Genomic DNA, 12,355 nt, shown 5'->3' on the forward strand with positions numbered 1-12,355 from the left:
CCCCTTGGACAATCTGAGGCAGTGATCTGGTAATTCCAGTTCAGCACCGAGATACACAAACTACCCAGCAAGCAAAAATTACCATGTCTAGCATATGAAGCTCCATGTTCACATTTTTCTTTTTTTTTCCTCCCCTGTCACAACAGAAAAAAGCCAACACAGCACAGTAGCTTTTCCCACCAAGCATCTGAGGTGACAAAATTCACTCAGAAAACAAAAATTAACAAAAGCAGTACAAAGAAGAATCTTGGTCAGCTTGTGACCACCAATAAGCCAAGATGGGTAAGAAAAGGAATAAAAAAATAGTTCACATCTGGCACCACAAACCTTGCTTGCTTTCTTTGAAACCAGGGAATGAGAAAAAAGTCCGTTTTGCAGAGACCATTTCAACAAAAGTTTCCTTTCCCTGGACCTGGAAAATCCAGGTATTAGGGCACAGAATTTTTGTTTTATATGTATATAAATACACATGTACATATTCATATAAATATAAAAGCAGAGCATCCTCCCATTTCTCCTCATAATTTATTATTATTAAAGCTTGTAACAGAGTTGGCTGAACTCTTCAGAAGTGGGTACTCTCTGCACACACATGGCATGGGGAGTTTAGCTCTGCTGGAGCAGAACACCCAGGCAGGGACATGGGTGATGGAGGCAGATTTGGGTGATCAGCCAGGGAGGGCAGGGAACAGTGACTGGAAATGGCCTCTCTTGCTCCAGCGTGGCCCTCTGGGCTGCCAGAACGGCTCTCAGTGAGCAGACTGGGTGGTGGTGTGGGAGGATGGATGGCTGCATCGACCCTCGTGGCCCCTGGGCAGCCCAGCCACTTCTGGGGACTTCTGCTCCAGGCACTGAAGGGGGACTGCCCCTGCTTTGAGAGGGAGTCACAGTCTGCCCCCAGCCACTTGTATGCCAGTTGCCTTTGCATTATTTTGCTTCCTGTCCTCAAAGCCACTCACATCTTTCCCTGCCTTTGTTTGGTTCCCCAGCCCCTTCACCCGATCCTCCCAGACCTGCTTGCTGGCCAAGACCAGACACTTTTCTCCTGCCTGATCCACAGGCTTCTACTCACACTGCTCTACATGAATGCCTCCCCACAGTCCCATAAGACCCATTCTTTTCTTCAGAAGACCAAGCTTCTCAGAGGTTTTTGCTCTCTGAGACTTTTAAGCAAGTCAGAGCTGGTGGCACACTCTCCTTGAGAGGTGCTAGCTTCATTCCAGAGAAGGCAGGGGCAAAGTGCAAAAGATTGCTCAAGAACAGAAGGTATTTCCACCACCACCAGCTCTCTCTACCTCATGTTGTTCAGCACTTGTTTCAAATAAGGTATTACTCATGTGTCTCTGGAGCTTTCACTCTTCCTGGGGTGAGTGGAGATCAGCAGATGTCTACTTGTGCCAAGTCACTTCATCATGATGCATGCTGGAACAGCATTCTAACCCGACTGCATTCTTCATAGCAAAAAGTGCTTTTCTTGAGAAACAAAATGAAAACTGTTCCCATGGAACATCTTACAGACTCAAAAATAGTTTTCCTAGGGTGGAAAGGATGGAGCTCGCCTATTTTATTTGGCTTTATCTTTATAAAGAAACAGAGCTACTGGCAAAACTGGCACATCTTTGTGAAGTTGTTGAACTCTGGACCCTGGCTGGAATGTAAAAGAAAAGATGTAGCAAATGAGAACTTGGCCTTACGTGGGCTTCTGTTAGTTCTGGCAATTTCATGTGCAGGTTGTCCAGAAAGGTTCTGCTAGCCAAGTAAAGATGAATTTCTCAAATAATAAACTGAGGGATTTCAAGGAGGCCTTTTGGGGGTACTGCTACAATCTGGTAGAGGTCAGTCTTTTCATGCCTCGCCGCTGAGCCAGGTTGGAGGACAACACGGGCTCCAGCCTTGGTGCCTGAGGTGCGCGGTTTAAAGCGAAGTAAGTGGCTGCCATTGCACCCTGCGAAACAGAGAAAGAGAAAATTCTGAGCTGAAATTAATGTCTTTGATGCTTTTCCCTTCCCCTATTCAGTATGCTAAAAAATTGTCACACGTGCACAATTTCCATGAAATGATACCATTTAGGCTGGCAGACAGCTAGAGTTGTCTCGGATTCAAAATGGTGAAGAGCAGTATGTGCCACCAGGTTATTACAATGCAGCCTAAAGTTAAAAATACCGAGCAGGTGACAGTCAAAAATACAGGCAGTACAGTGCCATTTTAAATTTAACCTCCGTGGCAAATAATCTTCCCACCTCCTCTATCACTTTTCAGACTATTTCCACAAATGACAGCTCATTCTGCAAGCAAGGATGAGGGAAGGGTGCAGGAGATACCTTAACCAGGTGAACATCCTGTCTGCTGAGTTGGTTTTGAGACAGGTACTCCCTGTTCACTATCCATGGATGTCTCAGGACCTGGACTGCTGTCAGGCGCTGATGAGGGTCTACATGAAGCATCTTAGACACAATGTCCTGGGTTGAAAAGGAAGACAGCAGTACAAGGGAGAAAGTAATTAATGGCTGTGCTGGTTTTACTAATATCTTTCTGTTGTCAGTGTCATCATTAGCATGTCCAATGGAGAGAGTGATGCACTTTAGACAGGCATCATGTTCTTTAAGTGTCAGCTCTTATCTTCAAAATTTTGAAGTGTAATGTTCAACTCTCAGCTAATAATCCAGTCAAAACATAATGTGGAGGGCATTAATCTTATTGAATAACTGTCAATTACTGGTGACCTTGTAGGAGTGATAAACACCTAGGGTGAGGATGCCATTTGGAGGCGCCTCCTCAGTGACCTCAAGGCATGCTTACAAGAGAAACTTAGAAGAGAAATTCAACACTCAGGTAACTGAAGTTCAATTAGGTTAGTTCTACAACACCTAAACATTTTAATTTCAAAACAGGACAGCTGATACAAAATCCACTGTGAGGCTCATAGGTGCTAGTAGCAAGATTAATATGTTACTAGGATTGCTTGCAGCTTTGTGGTAGAAAGTATCAATGTTCTTCCATTGGATACTAACACTTTCTAAACATGAAATCTCTTGCAAGAATCTTTAAAGCCTGTCAAAGCTTCTGATTAATGGTGGGCAACTGGAAGCTTGCCCATTTACCTGTCTCACAGGCTAGTGCACAGCTTCGTGCCTAAAGATCTCAGCACCAGACGAGTTTTTTCTCTCAGTGTTTTCCCTGCTTTGTGATAGATGGGCAGCCTGAACGGTGATCTGTACAGAAATTAAAACTGCCTGCTCCCGGTTAACTGAGAAGGTACAACTATACATCTGTGGCACTGACAAACCTACACTTCTTTTAGAAGAGCAGTTGCACCAAAAAAAGAGTTCTGTGGTATTTAAACCTTGAGAGAAAATCTGAGAAAGGGTTCACTGACCTTTGCAGTATCAGATACTGAATCCCAGTTTCCTCCTGTAAGAGCATATTTGCCACTGCCAATCCTGGCCAGAATCTCCTCTGGGGTGTCGTCTGGTCCATTTGCAAAAGGAGTAAACCTATGCAAAAAAAAAAAAAGAAAAAAAAAAAGAAAAAGAAATAAAAAAGGAGAGAGAGAGAAAGAATCTATATAATTTGCAAGTACATGATTTCTAGGTTCTAGTATTAACTGCCAATGATTAGAACAGGAGTTTAGTTCCAGAATGTACCACTGATACTGCTGCCTCATTTTCACTCAAACTATACAGCCTGGTGGTTCCTCATATTGATCTGTAGAGGAAAACACAGATTCCTTAATTGTTTTTTAAATTTTTGTTCTGTTATAGTTTTTAGGAATGAAATACTCTTCATCAAAATAGTCAGGTGTTTACCTCTTGATTTAACTCTGCTTTATTGCCAACATCTTTATTGGCAATACCAGTACCTTGGTAACAGCAAGAAAGGACAAAAATTATAAAGCAGAAGAAATACAATCTGAAATAGGAAAAAAAGGAAAAGAAAAAAGACCTGTGTAATCTATTTTGCAATGCTTTGTTAACCACAATGTGCAAGTCAGTTGGGCACAAGAAATTACCTGCAATAAGTTATTTCCTCGTCCAGCCAGTCAGAAATGACTTTTAACAAGCACCCAGATTGTGACAAAGTCAATGTCACAGGCAGAGGGTGCCCTTTTTGTCTTCAGAAAGTAACAAGAGATAAGGTTTTTGCAGCTGACTAACAACTACCAGGCCAAATTTTACTCTGCGATCTTGAACAGCTGTCTAGGTTTAGAAGAAGTAGGTATTTTGGATTTTTATATTTTTCATTCAATCTGTCTTCCCTTCAAACTTGCCAGAGCAGTTTTTAGATTGTTAAACAGTTGGTTTGGCCACAGCTTCCTATCCCATCTGGCTTCTGGTAGCAAATTCAATTCCTCATGCAGTATTTTCTCATTTTCAAAAACATTTCAGTCTTCATAGCAGTTCAGCCCAAAGAGATATGTGATGTTACTCCAATCTATAGCTATCAGCTGTCAGCAGTAAGAGTTATGGACTAACAAAAACTCTGCTCCATTAACATCATCCCTGGCTGGTGCTCTAGTCCTGTCTGAATCCTCTCACCTCATAGTGATTGTAGGGGGAGAAAGAAGTCCTGGATATAAATACTTGTCAGCTCCTACTAATCTCCTCTAGTGAGGAAGAACAAGACCATTCATAAATGCAGTGGTATCATCTAAAAAATGCATTTCTTAACTGATTGTGTTACTACTATTTTCTCTGGTGTGCAGAAAAAGAGAGATGCAAGTTACTGGCACCTGTCAGTAAACTGAATATTCACTAAGTTGTGCTATTTGTATTTCTGACTCAAATATATTTGGACTTTTTTCCTTCATATTCAATAAAGAAGTATTTTGAATATAATCAACCAAACAAATGTAACTGTAGATAATGTGTTAATTTTATTTTACTGATTCCAGCTGTGTAGCAGCCATGGGCATCAGCCAAATAGAAATAGGTTCTTGGAGATCCAGCAGACTGGGAGACTTCCCACAAAGTCTTGATATATTTCAGCTGACCTTGAACATGTGTAGTCAAGAATAAAACAGATGAGATAGAGACCCCTGGCATCTTTTCTACAGTCCACAAATAACAGAATAACAGAAAGTCAGAGTCCAAATCTTTGTTTTCTGTATAAAACCTAGGAATTAATCCAATCTTCTTGTCACAGATGAAGGATCATGAAGCAGATTAAATAATTTAGAGAGGTCACTGAAAGCTGCAAGCTGTGCTTAGGTGTGATAGATGCGCAGATACCATAGTCTGAAAAATGAAATTCAAAGCCTGGTAACTCTAGACTAGGTTTGCACTTTGTTTCTCAATCATCCCAGCCCATCTTATTCTTGTCCTTCACTGCTTATTTCAATCTGTGCCTTTCGCTGGATCTTCTTGTGTTAATATTTTATTTTAGCCAACACATTGGTAGGGGTATTTTTGCCAAGTACCTCTCAAAAGTTTCTGCTGCCTGTTGCTATTCTTGCTAGTTTATCTCTTTTGAATCCTATTTTTCAAACTGCATCTGAAAACTATGTTTGGGTGGGGTTTTTTTTAGCTTTTAAAGGTGCTCAGACATTTCAATAACAGTAACAGATGAAGAACAATGAAGCTGAATAATTCATTCTATCTATCAACAGAATGAATTAACATTCTTTCATGGATAAGGTGAACACGAGGCTCTTCATATTCCTATGCACCTCTCCTAATAGAAAACTTCCTCACTGCTTAAGCCATGAGTGAACCCTTCAGGAGTCTAGGTCTCAGTGCATACAGGCGCTTTCTGTTAAAAACCTAAACACTTTGTCAAGTGTCAAAGATATTTACACATTCTAGAAAAAACTTATTCTAATTTTAAGCATTGACATCTATTTTCTTGCTTTATACAACTGAACACACACCTCTCAAGGAGGCCAGAATCCCTGTCTGTGACTGCTTTCAGGCTTAGTTAGTGCTGAGCCCACTGGAGACTGCTGCTCTAGGAGAACCTCGCCACTCACCCTGCCAGCATGGTGTACAGCAGGATCCCCAGGCTCCAAATGTCACAGGCTGCATCATAACCTTGGCGTTTGAGGACCTGTGGGGAGGAAAGAGAGAGATGAAAACAGGGCAAACTGCATTCCTGAATTTTTAGCTTCTGATCTACAAAATGCAATGATTAATGCTTGTGTCTTCTGACATCCCTAGGGCTTAGCTGTGTATCTGCCTTGAACAGGTGGCTGCCTTGGGATCAAAATGTGCTATGGAGCAAGGCAAAGCCCAGGCTGAAATGAGCTGGTTAAACTCAGCACATCTTTCCCCTCCACAGTGCGAGAGATGAGTGCAGTTTATTGGAGCTGGGAAGGCTGGGAGCTCCTCTGACCATCCAACATGCAGCAAAGCAGAACAATATTTCACTGCTTTAAAATGTTTCCCTTTAAAATGTTTCATTAAAAAATAGCTCATTATTACTTCAAAACATATCCTCCTAACATAAAAGTTACCAACAACCCTGTGGATGCCTCATAGGGCTAAATGACTGATAAGTATTCCAGCTGAGCTCAGTCTGGATTTAATACAGCAAATGGATGTACACTGAAGCATATATAATGTCAGATTAATGAAGATGCATGCTAAAAGGCTTCTCTTACTTCTGTATAAAGAAAAGTGGGCACATTTAGACTAGAGTTAGCAGCAGGCTAAAACTTGACCCCTTTTCCCATGGGGCAAACAAGACCCATGGTAGTCAGCAGAGATCTGACCAGCAGGTTCAGCCCTGATACAGGATGGCAAGGTGTAGCAGTAAGGGTGCAGTCCAGATTTCATTTGTGCTTGTGCACACTAGAAGAAATGCCTGGTGAGTCAGTGCAGATCCAAGTGAAACTGAAGTCACCACCTAAGCTCAAGGACCACCTCCATATCTTCCCATAAATGCAAACTACCCTCTGTTTATTCAGTTCTGACACAAAGGAAGTTCTGTCCTCTTTAGATGGACCAGAAGATACATCTTTTTGCAAAGCACATGAAAAAGGAATGTAAAAATTCAGCAAGTCTTCCTCTGACCTGCAGTCTTATTACCCAGAAGTGATTTAACTATCTGAAGTTTATCACAGAAAAGATCAAATTCTGCTAAGGAAAAACAGTTTGAGAAAATGTTGCCTCAACAGATTTTATAAATGATGAGTGGCAAAGCAACCATCTGCCAGGTATACTGCTGAGTGAACATTTGCTACCTGGAAAAAAACCCAACAAGCCAAAAAGACTCCCACAGCAACAAAACCAGAGAGAAAGCTGCAGTTCCTCCTGTTGACAAAGCTGGTAAAATCGTGCTTCTGCCTCTCTCTCCTGCACATAAGGTGCAGGCTTTCTGGCTGACTTATTTATTTCTATTCCTTTAGTTCCTGCATTCATTCCCTCTCTATTAATGTTAGTTTTTATGGGAAAAACTTCTTTGCTATTTAACAAACTCAGCTGTTTCTTGCTTCAGCCGTGAGGCTGAATACCCAATATTTATCTTTTGTTGTGGTTGTTCTCATTGTGTTTTGAACAGTTACAATTTCACTTCTTCTCTCTTTTCCTCCAATAACCAAGGTCAACCAAGTCTAAGGTAAGTTATGGAAAAACGGGGCAGTGATGATACTTAGTGGAGAGGGTTAATGAGCAAGTGGTCACACAACCCCAAAGTGATTAGGTCACTTCCAGAACTTAGTGGGATCTGAAATAGAGGCAGAAACTGGTTCTTAGTGCCACACCATAGCAGGACATTGTGGGGACAATGGGTATCCTCGAGATAATGATACCCTGGTTCCATCCAGTTCTGAGAATGGCTCAGATATTTGTCCAACCTCTTCTATTTCTGTAGTCTTTGACTTACTGGGTTAACAGTGTTTCAAATAGAGGTTTTTCTCAGTTGTAACAAGCAGGGTACAAAAGCAAATAAAGAACCTCACCATTTCAAATAATAAAGCACTAAGTCTTCACAAATTCTGTAGGAAATCTGCAGAATAAAATATTTTTACTTTATCCAGAAGCACCCTACTGCATCAGTAGTACAACAGCCCGGCTCTTTCCTCCTCGCATGCAGCACGACTCGCACTAGGTGGCAGCGTGCCTCTTTCAGACAGCCTTCATCTTTGCTCTTGCTATCACCTAAACCCCAAACTAACCGTTTCCAAAATAAAGGAGATCCAAGTGGGCAAACATGTCCTCCTCCTTCGGTCACCGCCCTCTTTGTCACCAGCTCAGCTGATTTTCTGCCTCCTTAATTGGTTTCACGAGCACGTGGCAGATGTTGCAGTTGGATTCAGACAGGGAACATGAAAGTCAAATCTAGGCTGGAGGGCAGCATTATATCACAGGTAAAACTAAAAGCACTTAAAGCTTTATGTAAGCTCTCTGCCAGTTCTGGTAATGTTTCAATTAATCTCCAATGTCTCCTGCATTAGTAGGACCTGTCTTACTCATCACGAATGTCTGGGAGGGTGATTTCTGCTTTCAGTTCAAATCAGAAGAGTCTGATAATGAAAAGAGAAGAGCCCATCATGAAAAATAGCTACACCTATTTTAAGCATCTTGTACCTTGGAGGAAATCTGAGTGCTTCAGATCTTGCAAACATGATTTTTGTTTTTTTTGTGGTTTAGAAACTGAATGGCTGTGGTGCCACACAACTTTTTAAATCTACTTTGATAATTTTAAACAGCTCATTCCCATTTCTAAAATGGAAGCCTAACCAAACCTCAATAAAAACCCCAAAGCAATCTATCTTGGCAATGGAAGGTTTGTTTTTTTTTCTGAAGAAAATCTGTTTTGCATTTATACTGCCCTGGCAATTGTCTCTATATAACAAATTCTGATGCTGGAAGGCTATGATTCCTGTAACTTTTGGTATCATGAAAGGACCCTGTACAGAAAGATCATCCTATTTTTTTTCTTCCCAGTCACAAATGAACAGTGCATGGGAGAAAGAGAAAACTTAGGGAGAAAAAAGACTGCTAGATGATACCATCTGAGAGATACTGGTATTTGATAGTAGAGAACAGATGAAGTATGGAAAGACAGTAGTTTTTTGTTTTTCTTATATGGACCAAAACAAGCAAAGGAAGACACACATTTGAAGCAATGTATTGCAAATACTAAATTTTTTATCTTCATCCCTCCATCCCTCCAAGAAATGGATAGTTACCCAAGAAATTAATTTCTTGCTCCTTCATTGTGAGGAAGCAGATATGAATATCTCATGAGTCAAATACAGCAAAGAGCCCAAGCCATGAAACACTGTCTGAGCCATGCCCACTCCTGCAGGGCTGCATGAGAGGAACAGCCCTTGCCAGTGATGCAGAGCCACCTCTCCCTGTGCTTGGGATAAACTGTTTGGTCTTCCTTCACTTTCCTGTCTGTAAAAACAAGAAAGAATTTCCGACATCCCCCAGAACAGGGGTGAATTTGTACTAGGAAAGCCCAAGAGGAGAGATGTTTCTTTAGCTAAGTGAATTCAACAATAAAACTCTCACTGATTTCAGCACAGTAAGGATTTTGTGCAAGGATTTTTTTTTTTCAGTTTTATCACAGACTCTTGGAATAGTTAAGGTTGGAAGGGTCATATAGTTCAATCTCCCTGCTCAAGCAGGGTCCCCTGGAACACTCAGGATTGTGTCTCGATGGCTTTTGGATATCTCCAGAGAAGGAGACTCCACAATGTCTCTGGGTGACCTGACATCAAGATTTCCCTCTTGAGCCTTAATCCTGTTCTGATGCAGTGCACTAGAGGAAAAGCAGTCTGATCAGAAGCAGCTAGAGAAAAAAGATATTTATCCTAGTAATGAGCCAAAGCATTGTGTGCACCAGTCCAAGACAGACACCAGCTTCTGTCAGGAGAAAAACAAGTGCTGTGACAGGAGCAGGAATAGGAAAGTTATGGTAATATAGGCTGTGCAAGTGCCAGTAGCCTGGTTTGTGCCTTGCTGCTCTCACAAAGGCAGCAAGGGAGGAAGGATTGCTTCCTAGGACACACAGACTACTGCAGGCTTTGAAATGTGATCCTACCTCAGGAGCAACAAAGTTGGCTGTGTAGCAGGGAGTCATGAGCAGCCCGTTCTCCGCTCTCAGCTGCTTGGCAAAGCCAAAGTCACAGATCCTGATAGAGTCTGGGTTTCCTGACTCATCCATGTAGAGGATATTACTTGGCTTGAGATCTCGGTGCACGACCTTAAGAGAGAACAGTGAGAGACAAGTGAGAAGAGGAGGTCAGGGAGCACTGGGGCTTGGCTGCCATTTCTGGTCTGCTGGTTGGGGTAGGTCAAGAGCTCATGCCGAAAATATTTCAGTTTTGGAAAAAAAGTTACTTAAAAGCCTTGGAGAAATGAAGGGAAAAAATGAAAGTCTGTTAAAATGAGAGACAAAATATTTGACAGCCTCTGTGGGTATATTGGGATGGAGCTGCTGCTCTAAGAGGAGACAACTTCCCAAGGGTGGCCAAAATGGGCTGTTGTACAAACATCTTGGTGGCAGAATCTCCTGGAGCTTGATGGCCCTGAATACCCAGCTGAAAGGTGAAGAATAAATCACATAATGGGAGGAAAGTATGTAAGGGTCTTCTTGTGGTTGTCCATGTGAGTGGCTCACATCTGAAAGGAGGGATTACATTCTTTCTTAATTTCAAAATGTATTCACACAATTTGATGTGACTGTGTGTTTTACCAGACATGCTGAATTTCAGTGGCAGGAAAACAGCCTTTATTTGTTACAGCAAGACTGACAAATTACCATGAAAGCATAGAAGCCAAAGGACAAAATGCACTTTGTTTTAACATGAAACAGGAAGAGCAATAAATATTTGACTAGTTATCCAAACTGCTTGTCCCTGAAATGCAGAAAAGGAGAGATTTTTCAAATCTTGTTGTATATAGAACTTAGCCTCTAAAGGTCAGATTTTAACAGCATGTCAGAAGTCTTTCCCATCAGCTGCTCAAACTGTCACTTCATTTGGAGAGCTGAGCATTTGATTTTCTACCTGTCTGCTGATTCAGCTACCCTATCTGAAGTGTTGCTAAAAGTTCAGATCCTGCAACAATGATTGTGATAAAAAGCACACAACTAATATCTCAAGAAAGTACATGAACTTGAAAATCACTGTAGTGTGGGAAAAAAAATACTACTTTGACATGTTTCAGTTCAGTGGAAAATGGATAAAAAGCTAATGACCCTATTTCACAAACCAAATGTAACTATAAATACCGAGGTAGGATTTTTGGGGGGTTGCGGAAAACATATTTACATTTCAGAGAAGCAAAATCACAGCTATTCGCGATTTCAGGAAGTTGAATTTTAAGAAGGTTGGTGCAGCGAAGCCTTAAAAAAGCAAGGCTTACCCCCTGAGAGTGCAGGTAGTCCACAGTCCTGGTGATGGTGCACAGCACAGCGCTGGCCTCCCGCTCAGAGAAGCACTTCTGCCGAAGGATGCGGTCCAGCAGCTCGCCGCCCCGCATCAGCTCCATCACCAGGTACACGAACTTCCCGTCGTCATAGACCTGCAACAGGAACACAGCAAATGCATGTCTTGGACCCACCAACTTGGTAAAGGTTGCTCCTTTAACCACAGCGTTGGCTTGCTTGCGTGGGAAGTTGCAAGAAGAAAATATCAGCAAATGTGTGGGAAATGGGCTCCTTACACTCAACAACTAAAAAGAAAACTTTATAAAATTACTTAAATCATCACTTTTTTCTGGTGTCTGTAACAGCTTGCTGATTTGTCCTCACAGAAATGTAGCTTTCCTGATTTTCTATCATGTCAACAGAGAAGGTTCAGCTGTTAAAAACAGCACCACTCCACACAGCTTCAAATGCCTGCTGGCTCTCACCCAAGCATTCTTCTCAGTGGTGTTCTCTCTTTCCACTTCCACAGGGTAACATTTGCCATTTCAAATATCAATATTTCCCTTTGACTCGTGATCAGCTAAAGAGCTGTATTATGCTGTTGGCCAACACTTGCATCTAATGATATTATTTAGTTTATATTTTCAATTCTGGTGAATATATTGTTGATATCAGCTGCAAGACATATTTACATTCAATGTCAATGGCAGTTGGTAAAAGAAATTTTATCATTTAAATTGGAGGACAACCATTCTCATGTCATTGTTCTTTATCTGGACTGCAATAATAGGCAGTGTTATAGTCATCAATTCTAAATGTTTTTGGAAAGGAATATAAAAATTTATTTTATTAAGATTTTTTAGATACACTTTAACACTTAGGAATTAGGTGAGACTTCCCTGAGGGCATGTGATTAGAAGATTCTTATATACTTTCTTAAGGTCTAAACCACAATGTACTGGCCACTGACACTAGCAGGATATGTTCTGTAAACTCTGAATCTGACATGATGTGGACAATCTTAGGTGAGTCTTTAGGC

At 41.4% G+C, this 12,355-nt stretch overlaps 1 protein-coding gene across 2 annotated transcripts in view; it reads right to left on the reverse strand.

The window, feature by feature from the left end:
• Window positions 1-1,743: 1,743 nt before the first annotated feature.
• RPS6KA2 (ribosomal protein S6 kinase A2) overlaps window positions 1,744-12,355 on the reverse strand; it is a 278,084-nt gene continuing 267,472 nt past the window's right edge. For both annotated transcript variants that reach the window (XM_058801242.1, XM_058801241.1), the window contains 6 exons: window positions 11,313-11,471; window positions 9,988-10,149; window positions 5,966-6,042; window positions 3,377-3,494; window positions 2,322-2,459; window positions 1,744-1,945 (listed from right to left, as the gene is read on the reverse strand). In XM_058801242.1, coding sequence (XP_058657225.1) covers window positions 1,820-1,945; window positions 2,322-2,459; window positions 3,377-3,494; window positions 5,966-6,042; window positions 9,988-10,149; window positions 11,313-11,471 — 780 coding nt within the window. In that variant the 3' untranslated portion in view covers window positions 1,744-1,819. The remainder of the gene's footprint in view (window positions 1,946-2,321; window positions 2,460-3,376; window positions 3,495-5,965; window positions 6,043-9,987; window positions 10,150-11,312; window positions 11,472-12,355) is intronic.

The sequence above is a fragment of the Ammospiza caudacuta genome, chromosome 3 (genome assembly GCF_027887145.1).
Source record: "Ammospiza caudacuta isolate bAmmCau1 chromosome 3, bAmmCau1.pri, whole genome shotgun sequence".
In the NCBI taxonomy this organism is placed as follows: Eukaryota; Metazoa; Chordata; class Aves; order Passeriformes; family Passerellidae; genus Ammospiza; species Ammospiza caudacuta.